The sequence below is a fragment of the Vombatus ursinus genome, unplaced genomic scaffold, assembly GCF_900497805.2.
Source record: "Vombatus ursinus unplaced genomic scaffold, bare-nosed wombat genome assembly UNPS02014838.1, whole genome shotgun sequence".
NCBI lineage: Eukaryota > Metazoa > Chordata > Mammalia > Diprotodontia > Vombatidae > Vombatus > Vombatus ursinus.
The window spans coordinates 647,701-664,596 of NW_020954616.1; the positions used below are offsets into that span (position 1 = coordinate 647,701).

Genomic DNA, 16,896 nt, shown 5'->3' on the forward strand with positions numbered 1-16,896 from the left:
CTGCCAGTCTCTGTGGCCTTCAGGCGGAAGTGCGCGTTAGGCGTAGCGCGCTTCCGGCTGCGGCCGTAGGGCGGTGCTGACGTGGAGGAGACCCGGGCGAGACGGTCTGCGCTTTGGGCCGCCGCCGGAGCCGAAGCCAAAGCCGGGGCCTGGGCTGGGGCGGACAAAGATGCTGACCAAATTCGAGACCAAGAGTGCGCGAGTCAAAGGTGGGGAGGAGGACGAGGGTTCCGGGCACTGGGTAGGGGTGTGGCGGCTGAGGGGGCGCCTTCGCCCTAGAAGTGGTGGGGGGAAGGGGAGGAAGAACGATCAGAGATCTGGGGCCTGAGGGGAACGGGTCGGGGTCAGCCTGGAAGGAGAGGGAGCTTTGTGATCCCTGGGTTTTCCCCCACCCCTTCTTTCAGATCTGACCCCTTTTATTACGTTCTCCTTCTCTCTCCCCTCCCCCATTCCCGGGTACCTTGGCGATCCAGAACGCCTTCTCCGCACAAATGTATTGGGGGGGTGGGGGAGATTCGTATTCCTCATTTCCTTATCTGTGATCACGTTCCATTCTATTAGGACGTAAGCTCCTTGAGGGCACAGACTGCCTTATAATTTGTTCCTTTCTATGTTCTAGCGCCTAGCACAATCACATAGTAGGCCCTGATTAATTGATAGACATTACTACCTTCCTTGGACCCCTCACTCCTCACCATCCCCAATCCCCTTTGATACATGCACACCCCATTCCCCTCCCTAGTCTTTCTTGGGCACTGAATGAAGGTTGTCATTCTTTTTTCCTTTTGATTTCTCTGAAAAGGTGAAATGATGGACAGGGTAATATTGCTAAGAGCTTAGCATCCTACTCATTCTTCAGTGTCTTGCAGAGATACTGGTCTCTAGCTGTCAAGCCTCCTTTTAATGTATCTAAACTGAGTGTTGTGGGTTTAGTTCTTGGGTTCTGAATTCTGATCCTGTTCCCACCTACCTACTCCTCCCAGGTACCTTTTGGGGAACAAAGACTAATTACTTCCACTTTTAGAAACTGCACTATTTCCATCCCGTTGCCTTCATCAATCTCTTCTGTCCCCAGACCATCTTGTGTCTCTACCTTGTAGAGGCAGCTGGTGGTGCAATGGATAGAACCCTGGGACTGAAATCAGGAAAGACCTGAGTTCAAATGTGGCCTCAGACACTTACTAGCTATGTTACTCTGGGCAAGTCATTCAACCTCTAATTGCCTCAGTTTTCTCATCTCCGTAATGGGGATAACAGTAACACCTCAAAGGGTTGTTGTAAGGATCAAATGAGATAAAATTTTAGAAAGCACTTAGCACAGTGCCTGGCACATAGTTGAAACCTGAAGATTTTTTGTAAAGACTGACAGGGTGTGGAGATGGGAAGAGAAGGGTATGTTTCCTAGGGCTCTGTCAGGGATTCCTCAATAAAATTTAAAGAAGAAGGAAAAGGTAGAGGAGTAAACTTTGCAAGGACATTGAAAATCAAATCTCATCTTTTAGGTTTAGTAAGAGCTGAAATTATTAAGCGTCATTCCTAATTTCTCAGGTTCTTATGAAGAACTTGATTATCATAAAGTACATTTAAGGTTTTTCTGTGACCTTGAGTGGCAAGGAGTTAGTAGTAGGACAATAGAAGATATTCTGAGCAAATAACTGTTACAAGAACTTTTGTGGCATTACAAAGTACACAAACCTTTGGTGTATAGTCGTGACGTGTAGAGAAGGAATTGTAGGTAGAAATCCCATGTCCAGAGTGTTCAACTCTTATATATGATCATAAGTAAACCATCTATTCCCCAAAGGCCTTCATTTCTGAATAAATGAGAGTTAACATATAGCTATCTTTTGACTTTTCTGAAAAAGGTGGAATGAAGAGAGATAATATGATTGCTAGTAGCTTATCCTCTCTCTCCCACCTATTACAGCATATTCTGTGCTCTAGACTTGATGTTCTTGGTACATAGTGTTGTATCTCTCATCTCTGTGCCTTCATATTGGCTCTCCTTTTAACTAGAATGTTTATTCTCTTCCCTTCCATTAATGGAAGCTCTGGTTCCTTCAAGGCTCAGCTTAGCTCAACTAGCATTTCTTTCAAAAGATCTTTCCTGATTCCCCTGTTCTAAGTATCTCTTCCCTCCCCTCTATCACTCTGTATTTATTTTGTATATATGCTGTAGTTACTTCTCTGTCAATATATAGCTTTACCTATTAAAATTAAAGTTTCTTAAAGACAAGGATTATCTTCTTTTATATTTATATCCCCAGTACTTAGCATAGTGCAAGCACTTGATAAATGCTTATTGGTGTATTGATTACAGGATATATCACACAAGAAACATTGGTCTGTCAGTAACTTTCAAATCTATTCATAATGCAGCTACATTACAAAAGATATAACTCACATTTCCTTATTAATTCATCACAAGTATGTCAAATGAGTTCAAATTGATGTCAGGATCCAAAAAGATATTAACAGTCTGGAATGTTGGGCTGAATCTAATATATCTAATTTTTATAAGAAAAATATAAAGTCCGTTACTTAAATTAAAAAAAAGTCACCCTCAAAAGTTGAAGACGGAAAAAAGACATGGACAGTCGACAGTTCTCCAAATTAAGATCTTGGGTGTTTAATGAATTGCAAACTCAGTATGAGTTAATGGTATGATATTGGGGCTTAAAAACTATTGGTATTTGAGGCAACATTGAGAGGTGTAATGTATAGAATGAAGGTGATAATCCTGCTGTTCTATGACATGTTCAGATCACATCTAGAGTATTGTGTTCTTTTTTGGACAACACATTTTAAAAAGGACATTTATAAGCTGTAGAGTATCCAAAGGAGAAGAAGGACTGTGTGATGACCAGCTGAAGGAGCTTAGGATGTTTTGTCTGGAGAAGAGATTTAGGGAGGATAATAACCACTCCAAGGATTTGAATGACTGTCTTTGACCTCACAGGGCAAAACTAGGATCAAGAGGTAGATGTTTCAGAGAGGCAAATTGACTTGACATAAGGAAACATTTCAAAACAGAACTGACAGGGAAATGAGTTGCCTTAGAATTGGATTCCCCCTCTCTAGAGATCTTCAAGGCTGAATGATCACTTGGGGCTATTGTAGAAGTGATTCTAGGTGAAGTATGTGTTAGATTGGATGACCTCTGAGGTACGTTCCAAATTTGAAATTCTAGGATTCTGAGATGCATTGATTTCTACTGGGTTAGCTCCAAATTCCATAAGGAATTTAAAGGTTTCATTTTCTGGGAGTGAGAAGAGGTACTCTTCATCTGATTGGCAAGAGTAAATTGACGTGAAATTTGAGGATCAAATGACTTCTTTCATGTCTGAATTGTTAGGAGCTTGAGGCATTGAGCCTCTCTTATTGTGGTTCACTATGTTATTCTTCCCAGGACTCAGCTTTCACCCCAAACGACCCTGGATCTTGACTAGTCTTCACAATGGAGTCATCCAGTTGTGGGATTACCGAATGTGTACCCTCATTGACAAATTTGATGAGCATGATGGTAAGAGAATGAGTTCCAGAGGAGGGGGTTTTAACCTGGGGTTCATATACCTTTATAAGAAATATTCAATATGTATATTTTAACGTAATTGGTCTCCTTTGTAATCTGGTGCATTTTATTTCATTTCTTTAAAAATGACACTCCGAGGGGCAGCTAGGTGGCGCAGTGGATAGAGCTCCAGCCTTGGAGTCAGGAGGTCCTGAGTTCAAATGTGGCCTCACACTAGCTGTGTGACCCTGGGCAAGTCACTTAACCCCAATTGCCTCACCAAAAAAAAGAAAAAAAGAAAATGACACTCTGAGAGGGGTTGATAGGCTTCACCAGACTGCAGAAGGAATATAGGACACCGAAAAGATTAAGGATGGTTATATCATCCACCTTCAAAATTTCAGTGGATCTGTGACTTCTTTACTGTGGGTAATTTGAGAGGCACCATGGTATAATGGAAAGAGAGCTGGACTTGGAGTTAGGTAAGACTGATCTTCAGATACTGCCTATGACACTATTTATCTATGTGATGATAGGCAAGTCATTTAACCTCTCTGAACCTTAATTTTCCCATCTAAAAATGGGAATAATATACCTACATAATCTAGCTTGCAGAGTTGTTGTGGATTATGAGATAAGGTAGGTAAGGTGCTTTAAAATCTTAAAGTAGTATTTAAATGTCAGCTCTCATTATTATTGTTACTCTTACTAGCATAGATCTGAGCCCATCTTAACCTTCTTAACTTTTACAGTTATTGACCATGTTTTCAGGCAAAGTCTATAGAGAATCTTTACAATGCACTCGAGACCGTCCTCTGGTTCATTTTGTATTTTGTAGATTTCCAGTGTAGCACTTGTTAACTGTCCATCTGTTGTCATTTACTTGTAATCAGAAACTCACTTGAACTTAAATTTTTTGAGATTAAATAGGATTGAAAATGGTAATGGTTTAGATGAGGTTATATACTACTGAATAGGGATTTCCCTGGAGGGTAGCCATTTATAACTCCTTTAACATATTTTCTCTGGTTTCTTCATGCTCCGCTACCACATCACTTTTCTAGGTCCTGTACGAGGCATTGACTTCCATAAACAGCAGCCACTGTTTGTCTCTGGAGGAGATGATTATAAAATCAAGGTAGAGAGAACATGGTCTGGGGAAAATTAACAGAATGTGGGAAGGTCGGGAATAGTGGGAGGCACAGGGATACCTCACTTAACTGAACATCTTATTTCTGGCATCCTGAACTAGCAGGGAGGCAGCTGTAAACCTTGAAATAAGTGGAAAAGATGTGAACCATAAATAGTTGACCTGAAGTTATTCGCACAATTAAGTACTTTACTCTGTGGGGTAAACAGGGCCACCCTCAATCCCCAAATTATAGCAACAAGACATAGCAACAACACTTAAATTCAGCAAACATCTGTTACGTATATACTGTGCTGAGGGCTATTTTAAACCTGAGAAATATAATGTGATATAAATATGAATAAAATATCCCTATCGTGAAGGTTAGAATCTAAAAGAGGGATACAGCATATACACATTAATAATAATGGAAAAGAACATGGTAAATTCATAAAGGAGGTGCAAACAAAGTACTGCTCATACACCAAAGAGAAAAAACTTTATGACCAATGATAGATGTGACAGCATGAGGCAGAAGAACTATAGAACTTAGTGTAGTGCCTGGCAAATATTAAGTGCTTAATAAATGCTTATTGACTGATTAGAAAGCAGACTTGTTTTCTGCTTTCTTTTTTTTTTTCCTTTCACTACAGACGTGGTCCATTTCATGTAGGATCAATAGCCCTATGCATTTCAGTAGGTCACCTTGCAATAATTTATGTTCATAATAATGATTTTGGCATTTCAAGAAAAAATTAATTATATTTAGTACATGCAGTTTAGAAAAAAGGGAAGGGTTTGACATTTTGGTAAAGGTTTCATCAAAAAGAAACGAAGTGTAACAGAGGTGAGCATTTTTGAAAGTAAGATTCAGTTATTTAGGATCAGTCACCTATATGGAATTCTTCATTCCCTATTACTCTTTTTTCCAAAGAGGTGAGACAGAAGAAAATAAGCAAATGGTTAAATCACCAACAATCCAGGGGACCTATGGGATTTGATAGTTTGGAGAGTCTGAAGGAACATTTCAGTCAGGAAATACTGAAGCTTATAAGCACAAGTATTCTTAGAATCCGTGATTTCCTTGAAGGCAATTGTTAGTGCATGTTCACTCTTCAAATTGCCTCATATTTACGTGATATAGTGGATAGAACACTAGACTTAGAATCAGGAAGACCTGTATTTGAATCCTACTTCTGGCATTTACTAGCTGTATGAGCATGCACAAGTCAGCCCTTTTGACCTTCAGTTTCCTCATCTGTGAAGCTGGGTTGATAACATTTGTAATGTCTACCTCATAAATATGTTGTGAGGCTCCAGTAAGATAATGTCTATAAAGTGCTTTGAAAATCTTAAAATGCTTTTTAAATAGAAGCTTTTATTATTATCTGTATACATATTACACCCCAGTAGAATCTGAGCCTCTCATAGGTAGGTGTTATTTCATTTTATAAAGTGAGAGTCAAAGTATGGATGTCTGCACCATCTTTCATCAAATTAAAGGTTTAAAAAATGGTTTCAGTATGAAGCACTCTGATTTTCTTTGAGTTTTCTGCTATATGCCATATTGTTTGATGAATTACACTTGTAAATGACATTATTGCCCCAAATGGGTTGAGTTTTGAGAGGTCTGATGGATTGGGATAAAAGGCCCCTATGTCCTTCTGATGAGGAGTGTCACGTTGAGGCTTGGGTCAGTACCTCATTGTAAAGTTTTTGTTTTTGTTTTTGTTTTTAATTTTTCAGTGGTCTTTTTTATATCTCTATTACTTTCCAATGACTCCCCCATCTCTCCCCACTCCCTCCACTCCCCCTCCCCCCCAGCCCCAGCCTTAAACAAGTAAGCACTGTCAGGCAAAACTGGTCAACCTATTGTTTGAAATGTCTGAAATTATATGCCCTGTGCTACACCTTTCAATTCTCTGAAATCTTGATTGGTCACTGCATTGATCAAAATTCTAGTCTTTCAATGATGTTTTCTTTTTATTGTTGTATAAATTGTCTTCCGGGCTGTGGTGATTTTATTTTATATCACTTCACACAAGTCTTCCCAGACTATTTGGAATTCTTCATATTTGCTCTTGCTCATGGCATAATCTTTAAGTGAACTGATAGGCTGTGAAGTAATACGCAAGATCAGGAAAGCAATAAACACAATATAAATGGAGAGAAAACACACACACACACACACACAAAGACACAGAATGCTGAATGATTGTAATGAATAATCTTGGTCTCAAAGAAAAGATGGGAATATGAACCTCTCTTCATACAGGCATGAGTAATTGTGAGCGTGGAACATTGCATCTCCTGTCAGTTTTAATTGATGTGTTAGTTTTGTTAAACTGTTTTTTTTTCTTTTTTTATTCCCTGTTAAAAGGAATGGCTTTTGAGTAGGGAAGAGGGAATAATATAGTTACTATTGGAGAAAATATAAAATATAAAAATAAAAACATTTTTTAAAGAAAAAGAACAATTCATGCATAAATCATAACTTGTTCAGTCACTTCTCCAATCAGTGGATACCTACTTTTCTAGTTCTTTGCTATTACAAAAAGTACTGCTATAATATTTTCATTCTACATTATTCAAAGGATTAGTTCTCCAGATAGAGGAAATAGTTCCTAGATTGACTCAAAAATATAAGAAGATAAGGCCAAATAAGTATGTTGAGAAACTTGGAACTCCAGTAGTAGATATCTGGGAGAGTCTTAGTGTCCACATATTCCACAGACATTCTTTGTTAACCTTTCTCTTTCACCTAGGTCTGGAATTACAAACTTCGGCGCTGTTTGTTCACGTTGCTTGGACACCTGGATTATATCCGTACCACATTTTTTCATCATGTGAGTATCTACAGTACCCTTGTTTTTGGAACATTTGTCTGTTGTTTCCCGTACAGGAGTCTCCCGCCTAAACACCTTTAAGAGATCATGAGTTGTCAACAAAATAAGCAGTATTTGAGCATATCTTACTCTTCAGCTCTGCTTGAGTCATTGTAATGTAGTTGATTCTCTTGCCACCCCATTTTCTTCTGCAGAAAGAGGAATCCAGGACTGTGTTTATTTCTGACTATTCTTACTGAAACAGTTTTCATTTAAGGAAGCAATGGGAATTTGATTTGGATCTGCCAACCTTGAAAGCCAAAAAAAGGAATTTGTATGCTAATCTTATGTCAGAAAGTTTTATTGCAGTGTAACTTTTCAAATACATATTTGTTTATGCAAGTAATTAAAAATTATGGATCTTAATAGTTTTGGCTGCTGCTTCCTGAGACAAAGGCAGACTAAGAAAGAGGGACATAGCTCTAAGTAAATATTTTCAATATTGGTAACTGAAGTCCTGTGTATGAGATGGGTCCTATGATTTCATTGAAAAACATTTTGAGAAAGTGGGTAGGATAAGGTAAAAGGCAACTGAAATACTCAAGACTAATAATAATGCTCATTAAAATAATCTAGGCAGCTATGCAAAAAATACTAATTTGGTATTTTCACAGTTTAATTTTTTAAAAAATTACATAATCCCTTGTTTAGAGCAAGTTATCATGTTTGGCTCCCACCTACCTTTCTAGAATTATTTTATATTATTCTACTTCATGCATGCTATATTCCAACCAAACTAATTTACTAGCTGCTCCCCTAACTCATCATTCTCTTTTCTATCTCAGTGCCTGTCCCTGTGTCTGAAACCTATTCTCTCCTTACCACTACCTCTTAGAATCTGTAACTTCCTTCAAGGCAAATGTTAGTGTATTTTCACTCTTTAGATTACCTTATATATTACATTATATAGTGGATAGAGCTCTAGAGTTAGATTTAGAAGGACCTGAGTCTGAATCCCACCTCTGGCATTTACTGTCTGTAATAGCCCCTTTGACCGTCATCGTCCTAATTTGTGAAGAAGGGATAATAATGTTTGTAGTATCTACCTCATAGATTTGTTGTGAGGCTCCAGTAAGATAATGTCTATAAAGTTCTCTGCAGATCTTAAAGTGCTATTTAAATATAAGCTTTTATTATTTTCTGTGCACGTATTGTACCTCAGTAGAATCTAAGTTCCTTTAGGGCAAGTATTATTTCATTTTTGTTTAAATTGCCTTCAGCAGCTAGAACAGCACCTTACACATAGTAGGTGCTTAACCAATTAATCATTAAATGTTTATTAAGTGCCTACTATGTAATTGAATTATAAATGTCAGGCAAGGAATGACAACATTTGTATCTTCTGTTTTTGTTTTTGTGTGTTGTTTTGGCTACGCAGTGGGGTTAAGTGACTTGCCCAGGGTCACACAGCTAGTAAGTGTCAAGTGTCAAGTGTCTGAGACCAGATTTGAACTCAGGTCCTCCTGACTCCAGGGCCAGTGCTCTATCCACAACACTTATATCTTCTGGTGGGAAAGCAGACACTGGAAATGTTTTATGGGCTGTCCAATTTTTACTAATAATTCCTAAAATTGCATTCTTGTTAATAGTGCTAATCTCTGTCTATGGGAATTCCTAAATTCTAAATAATTCCTAAATTCCTAAAAAATCCTAAACCAGTCCTAACCCCCTTTTACATCTGTATTCCATTGTCTTATACTCTAAAAGTGCTAAATCTAATACAGACTGTAAGTACATAGGAGAGGAGTCTCCATACCGTGTTCAGTCCCTTGGAGTACCAGCATTTTTGCTGAAAGCCTCAGTGACTCCTAGTAAATATAGCTAAAACCTTAGTCATTGGAGTGAACCCAGAATAATAATAATAATAATAATGATAATAGGGGTTGCATGATAAATCTCTGTTTCTGGAATATCTTTCAGGAATATCCTTGGATTCTGAGTGCTTCAGATGATCAGACCATCCGTGTGTGGAACTGGCAGTCCAGGACCTGTGTCTGGTAATATAGGAGGCAGAGGATTCATTGGAGCCTTCAGACTCCTCAGTACTTTAATCTGTTACATTATAGAGTACATTAGTATCGTTCTAACCCTCTTCCCAAAAGGATTATGTAATATTAGTTAATTAGTGATTGCATTTTCAGGATGTTTATAGAATTTTAGAATATATAGAATATACAATTTTAGCTGTATATGGAAGCTCAGTAGTGAATGTTTGACAACCTTTTTTTTTTTTTCAGATAGGTGATAGGGTTAGCAAAACAGCTAAGAGAATGTATTCTATAGTGAAATTAAAACAGCGGGCCAAATTAGAAAGATTAAAGCCCAAGACTTCATCAAGATTTAGTCATTATCTTTGGAGATAGTTGGAGCATCATGTGAAGTTTTTAGAGCAGTGAATTTGAGCTGTTCTTCCATTTTTTAACTGTCAAGTCCTTGTGCTAGGGTCTAGGCATATTATGATCTACCTATATTTTTGGCTAGAACCCTATGTGGAATTTTCCATGAGATGCTGAAAGGGTTACACTTAACCATTTTGAAGTGATTGCCTTTGGGAGAGATGTCCCACAAAAATCTTATCAATTATTTCCCAATGTGAAGTACTGCGATTTTATTTTGGGTACCTGCACTATATACCTGGATTATTGCTGTATTTTCAAGTATCTTTAACTTTACGCTGGTGCTTGAAAAAGATATATTTAGTTTGAAGGTTACAGTTCTCTGGAATCAGCAATATTTAGACAGTAAAGAGTAGTAAGTCCTATCAGTAAAGGCCCAAAACATAATAACATAAGCATCTGTGATGCTTATCTGGGGAATGGTGTTCAATCTGAGAGTATCTGAATGTCTTTTTGATTTGTTTTCTCATCTTCTTACAGTGTGCTAACAGGACACAACCACTATGTAATGTGTGCCCAGTTCCACCCTTCAGAAGACCTGGTGGTATCAGCTAGCCTGGACCAGACTGTTCGTGTTTGGGATATTTCTGGTGAGCTACCCAAGTTCAGGGGACAGTATGATCAAATTTGATGGAAAACTGCAATTGCCCAAAGCAGTGAGAATGATTTATTTGGAAAAAGAACACTGGGGACTGATTTGAGAGATGTCAGCACGTTTTTAGGGGCCTCATTAGCCAGAATCAGCTTTGAGGGTGTTAAATGTCAGTGGATAATAATCTCTGAGAGAAGCAGTTATTTGGAAGTACTCATAGTCCTAATTCTGAAAGAAATTTCAGTTTCAGATAAATCACTTTCAAAAAAATCTTGAATTCCCTTATGAGTAGCTGACCAGTTATCATGATTCACGCTAGGGAAACAACAGCAAAATTCGTATCAGTTGAGAAAATAATTTAGTATATTAGTCAATACAGGGAAGCAAGACTCCTGGATCTTGTATTCTGGTTCCAAGAAGGGAAAGCCCTTAATGTGAGAATGTTTTTCTAATATTATAGAGATGAATTTTGATTTTCTGAATACCTTTTTCTCAAGCCATTCACAGGCAGAGGGAGGTCCTCCAAGATGAGGAATTCTATGGTTCAAATTTTTTGGGTAGTTGTGTTAATCATTATTCCATTTCATAACATACACATCTTTGCTTTGAAGTACTAATTTAATTTAGATGGCATTTCAATTTGGATATGATCTCTTCCCATAGAATTTGCTTTCCAAATTAGACAGAAAGTGCTATGGGGAAAGGGTACCACCTAGAAGAGAAACAAAGTGTTGGATGTATGAAAAGAGCTTTGTTTTGTGGCTAGAATCAGGAGCTACAGATCCAAATGCCAAGGCTATCTGCCTAATTACTTCTGTCAACTTGCTGGGATAGCTGTTTGTATTACTTTATCTCCAGAGCTCTAGGGCTCCTGAAGATCCTTGGAGATTCCGTGCTATAAAGGGGCAGTGGTAGAGAGAGTCAGGGTCTATAAAACAGTGTTCCCTGTCCTGTAATTAAAGGGAAAGGCTTCCTAAGGGTCTTTGCCCCCAAGTCCTTCAGGCTAAGTAAGCAGCCTCGGTATTATATAGACATGAGGACTAGCTCACCCTCTCCCAGCTGCTCTGCAGACTGGCAGCAGGGCATGCTGAGGCAAGGGAGTACTTACTGCTACTCCAGCTGTTAGTAAATAGCAACAACCAGAGCAAGTTGAGAAGAAGCTGGCACCCCCAATGCATAATTTGGATTTTTGCCCATCTCAGTTCCTTAAAGACTAGACGTAACATGTAACACAAGCCAGGGAAGCAGGGTTTTAAGAGCACCACCTGCAGATTCTACAGGCTCTGTTGAAGTTTCTGCAAGAATTGGGGTCAGGACTGGTAGAAAGTCTCCTACAAAAGACTGATACTAAGTGGAGGTGGGGTGAGTTTGGAGCAACGTTTGCCATTGCAGTTTTCCACCAGACTGATTGTGCCATTTGAAGTACATTACCCAGACGCAGGACCAGCCATGCCAACAGGAGGAGCTAGGCATAGGCATTATGAGGCTGTCAAAGCCTATGTCCTCTCCTCACTGCCAACATGGGGGAATTTAATATCCATTCTCCCAGTAACCTAGCTGCAGCTTTCCACCACACACACACTCCCTGCCCCCGCCTCTCTCTTTCTCTCTGAGGATGCAGGAGCCAAATAGGATTGGAATCTAGCCCACCTTGTTCTAGTGGTTTCTGGGATGGTCATTTAGAGCTCAGCTCTGCTCACCCCATAGGGGCACTGCACATACTGCCTGGTGCCAGCATAGTCTGTTCCCTGGGGCCAAGCTAAACCAAGTTGGGGCAGTTAGAATGCAGAATAACCACTTGGCTTTTGGGTATGGAAGCCCAAATTATTGGTACTCATTTTTTCTTTAACTTTAGTGGGGAGAGACCATTTCTCCACCAAAGTTAAGGGCCCTGAGTCTAAAAAAAGAGAAAGAGGTGGCTTAAAGTGGTGGTGTGTGTTGACTCCTAGCAACACACAGTGCATGGACAACTGGGTCATAACCTAATGGATATCTGTGGCAGTGAGAAATTTCTTGCTAGCTTTGGTACTAATGTTAATATTCCCCCTTACCATCCTCCAGTTTGCGCGTAAAGTTTGCAAACTAGCTTCTATTCTCTCTTCATTCCCAATAATCTCTTAACCCAAGGCGAATAGTGAGCTTTATGGTTGGACTCTTGCCCAAGTTCCTCCCCTTTTCCAGAGCCTTCTAGACTTTCTTTAGTACTACTTATTTTTATTCAAGGGAGCACCAAACATAGGTGAACAAGTTAGCTTCATACTACTAGGAGCTCGGACTTTTCTAAAGCCAATGCTGTTAATTTTTAGGAGACAACTTGTGGCTTCTGATTCTGGGAACAATTACTTGATTGAAAATAAAATGGCAAAGCAACTGAAATATAGTATGAATTCCCCCACTGATTTTTCTGAGTCTTGAAAAAAGGAGACAGTCCCTTGAGTGAAAACATGGGATGGCTTTGACAGCAAGACTTTATTTACCTTGTTTAAATGCAGTCTAATTTCTTTCTAAGAATTTGAATCTTTCAAGGCCTCAGCTTAGCAAAAGCTTCTGGTTGATACAAATAAACCTTTTCAATACCTTATCAGGGAAAATTGGCGTTTCTTGTAGCTTACACTTTGAGTGAACTAATATTTTTAATTCTTTTATGTGCTTAACCCTTTGCATGCCAAGCTCATGTAACTAATCTCAGTCTTTGAAATGCCTCTGTACTAAATGTCTCTTAATCAGATGCCAGAATTTACCCTTATACCTTCCTCCACCCCCCCCACCCTCACACCCCATTTGGAGAGTGCACCAAACTGGTCCGTTCTGAGTGTGTCTACTCCTCCCTCTGGATTTGTGTAGCTGCTGCAGAAATTTTCCATCTGTCGTTCAGTCTTAGTGAGTGACTTGTCAAAGGCTCAAGTATTTCTTTTCCGAGTTTCTTTTCACTGCCTGTCACTATTCATCTGTCCATTTTTCCCCTCCCCCTTTCCTGGGTCATTACACGCAAGTGCAACAAAGGCTTCCACTCTGTCATAGAGCTTTCCCTTTTAATGTATTTGTTGATGCTTATTGGAGGTGAAGTTCCTCCCAGCTGTCTATCTTTGTGCTTTCCTTTGATTTTGTTTCATGCATCAGGATCATTAAAGAAAGCTGACAGATCCTTTTAAAGGGACAGGATGAATAAGCAAAAGGAAAGTTCCCTGTGATAATCTGTTTATTAAGCCTTGAAAGAATTTTTGAAAGCATTAGCTTTGTTTCCCTCAACCTGTTGGCTCTTGAGTTTTTTCACACTGCTCAGCTAGGTACAGAGGACAAGATAAATGTGTGTCATCTTTTTCACCTCCTGACTGTCTGCTGCTCCCATCTGGTCTTCTGTATGGCAGGAAGTATTAGTACTGACCATTCAAGTGACTTGAGTTTTTCTGAAACTACTAAATTTTAGACTTCTAGCAATTTAACTGTTTTATCTTAGAAAGCGCTGTATATCAAGGATTTCAAAGATACTTTGTTTTTGTGAATGCTGAGTGTTTTGCAAAACCATTATTCCAAAAGAAAAAGCATTAGACTAGAAGAGCAAAGTTGTAGTCCCACCACCTCTTTGAATTTTAAGAAATATGTCCTTGGCCAAGTTATTTAACCTTAATGATACTGTTTGCTCATGTAAAGTGGCAATGACAACATCTGCTTTTCCTAATTCAATGTTCTCCTGAAGCTCAAATGTAATAATAAATATGAAGGCTCTTTGAAAATCATAAAGCACTATCTAAATAATAATCATCTTGATCTTGTCTCTGACTGCAAGGAATCACATGATCTGTGAATGGTTTTTAATGATAGGTATCTGGCAGCCTCTAAGCTATATATATGGGCCTTATACAAATAGGGCTTTTGGTTTGGAATAGTGTTATGTTAGTTTTCCTTAAAGTGTTGTAAATTATTATGATAGCCCCCTCTAGACAGGCTGATTTTTAAAAGTCTGAATAATCTACTTAATAATAAATTTGGTTAATGCTATAAGCCTTCTCGGCCTTAGCAGGAGGCTTTTATCTTATTTATCCAGCCCACAGATAGTTATTTCAAACTTCATAGCAATAGTGTCTGAGTCCCTTTTAAAAGTTCTTTGAGTTCCCTGGAAAATCCCTACTTTAAGAAGTTCCAAGCCCAATGTATAGAGCCCTAAAGTCAGAAGGATCTGAGTTCAAATCTGGACTGAGACACTTACTAACTGTATGATCCTAGGCAAGTCACTTAATCCCGATTGCCTCCAAAAAACAAATGGAAAAAAAAGTTCCAAGCAATGGCCTTCCCATGGAATTTCTTCTTTTTTGAGATAACATAGGGAAAAATTCAATAGCTAATGTGAAATTGACCCACTATTTGGGGTCACTTTTCCAAATTGTTCAATAATTGGAAACAGAGGCCATTGTGTAGGAAAAGAAGATTAAGTGTGGGTTTATAGAAGGAAATGGATCATTTAAAAGTGCTGCTCGAGCTTAGTACAGAAAAAAAACCCTGTTTTAGAAACTGTATTTTCGAAGTTTAAAAAAAAATTTTTTTATGATTTTAGACTTAACAAAAATCTTTTGAGGAAAGGTTAACATGATATTATCATAGGTGAAGAGAACACTTTATTTTGGAGTAAGAGGACTTGAATTTAAGTTCCAGTTCTGCCACTTAGTTTTATAACCATGAGTAAGTCATTTCACCGAAATGATCCTCAGCTTCCTCATCTATAGAGTGATAGTGTGGGGCTAGATGATTTCTAAGGTTCATTTCAAGCTCTGATTGTCCTTTTATAAAGTATGATACAGCCAAAGTGTCAAGCAGAGTTTTGACATATTGTTTTCTATGTACTCTTGCCTGTATTGAACATTTTAAGGAAAGAATTGGATCAGTATTCTTGTAGTTTCTCCTTTTCCCCTGTCTCTAATTTTTTCCCTCCTTTTCTTAAATGTTTGTCTGTCACTGTGCCTTCCTCACCTCTGATGCTTTACTGTTTTGGTGACATTATGTTTGCTTCCCCCATGCCTACGCGTCATGCCTCAAAGGTCTGAGAAAGAAGAACCTTTCCCCTGGAGCTGTGGAGTCCGATGTGAGGGGAATAACAGGGGTTGATCTCTTTGGGACAACGGATGCAGTCGTAAAACACGTTTTGGAGGTACTGTTTCTGGAGCCAGTGATTAGATATAGATTCCCCAGAAAGGGATTAAGTGACCGTATTGGTCTCAGGGATAGTTCCTTTGCTATATAAATCTAAGGAGAAGGGAGAGACTGGATCATAGTCTCTACCTGCCATAACTGAACTAAACCTTTTTCCAAGCCTTTTGTAAGAAATCCAGTCAATCTTTCAATAAATATTGAGTGTCACCTTGGGACTATGAATGGGTACAATTCATAGTTGAATTGCAGGGTTACAAAGAAAGAATAGACATGGTCCCTGTCCTTAGTTATGGAAACAAAACATTTTACGTGTAAAAATTAAAAACTGGATAATTCAGTAAATTATATGGAGGTAGATAAAAACAATGACCTCTACCCTTAAGGAGCTTATATTTTACTGGGGGATACAGTGTGAACACTGAGAGGTAGGAGATAACTGAGAAGTAACATTGTGTTAGGGACAGCTTCACAGAGCAGGTGTCACATGAGTTGAGCCTTGAAGAGGAGACGAGGACCTTGGGAAGTAAAGATAAGGAAGGAGCACATTCCAGATGTGGGAGAGGAGATGGCATGCAAAGTTCAGGAAATAGCCAGTAGTCCAGTTTGGCTGAAATGTAGAGTATATAAAGGGGAAAAAGTAATATATAGTGAAGACAAAAAGAGTAGAAGAGAGGGTATGTGAACCTTAGTATGCAGTTGGTAATATTGAGCAACCTGAAATGGTGATCTTTTTCAGAATTTTAGAGAATCATGATTCCAGGATTTTATCCACAGGAGCAAAATCAATGACACTAGCATCCTTTTCTGTCATCTTGCATGAATCATTGATTTACTATTGGCAAGCTATCATTTGCAAACATATGTTAAAAGATTCACTCCTGCATGACTTCTACACAGGGTCACGATCGTGGAGTTAACTGGGCAGCCTTCCACCCCACTATGCCTCTTATTGTGTCTGGGGCCGATGACCGTCAAGTCAAGATTTGGCGTATGAATGGTGAGTAGGCCATTCCACTCCTGGAAACTGGGGACCCTAGACTTTGTGACATGCTCTCGTACCATATGTAGTAAGAAGATACACTTTTATTGTGTGATTCTGTTCTTCATGTTAATCCTAAAACATAGAAGCTGTCCTCTTTCCATTCTTTTTAGAATAGCAGTTTGGCATTGTGGAGTTTGAATAAGAAGAGAATTTTTTAAAAGGAAGTAGAGAAATTTGAAACTATAGAGAGGACCGA

The 16,896-nt window shown here is 38.8% G+C and overlaps 1 protein-coding gene across 1 annotated transcript in view; it reads left to right on the plus strand.

Annotated features, from left to right (window-relative positions):
* Window positions 1–70: 70 nt before the first annotated feature.
* The window catches only part of COPA (coatomer protein complex subunit alpha), a 38,358-nt gene continuing 21,532 nt past the window's right edge, over window positions 71–16,896 (plus strand). Inside the window, exons 1-8 of the mRNA XM_027840054.1 lie at window positions 71–209; window positions 3,410–3,523; window positions 4,576–4,649; window positions 7,406–7,486; window positions 9,446–9,522; window positions 10,402–10,511; window positions 15,547–15,656; window positions 16,556–16,655. Of these exons, the coding sequence (XP_027695855.1) occupies window positions 170–209; window positions 3,410–3,523; window positions 4,576–4,649; window positions 7,406–7,486; window positions 9,446–9,522; window positions 10,402–10,511; window positions 15,547–15,656; window positions 16,556–16,655 (706 nt within the window). The 5' untranslated portion in view covers window positions 71–169. The remainder of the gene's footprint in view (window positions 210–3,409; window positions 3,524–4,575; window positions 4,650–7,405; window positions 7,487–9,445; window positions 9,523–10,401; window positions 10,512–15,546; window positions 15,657–16,555; window positions 16,656–16,896) is intronic.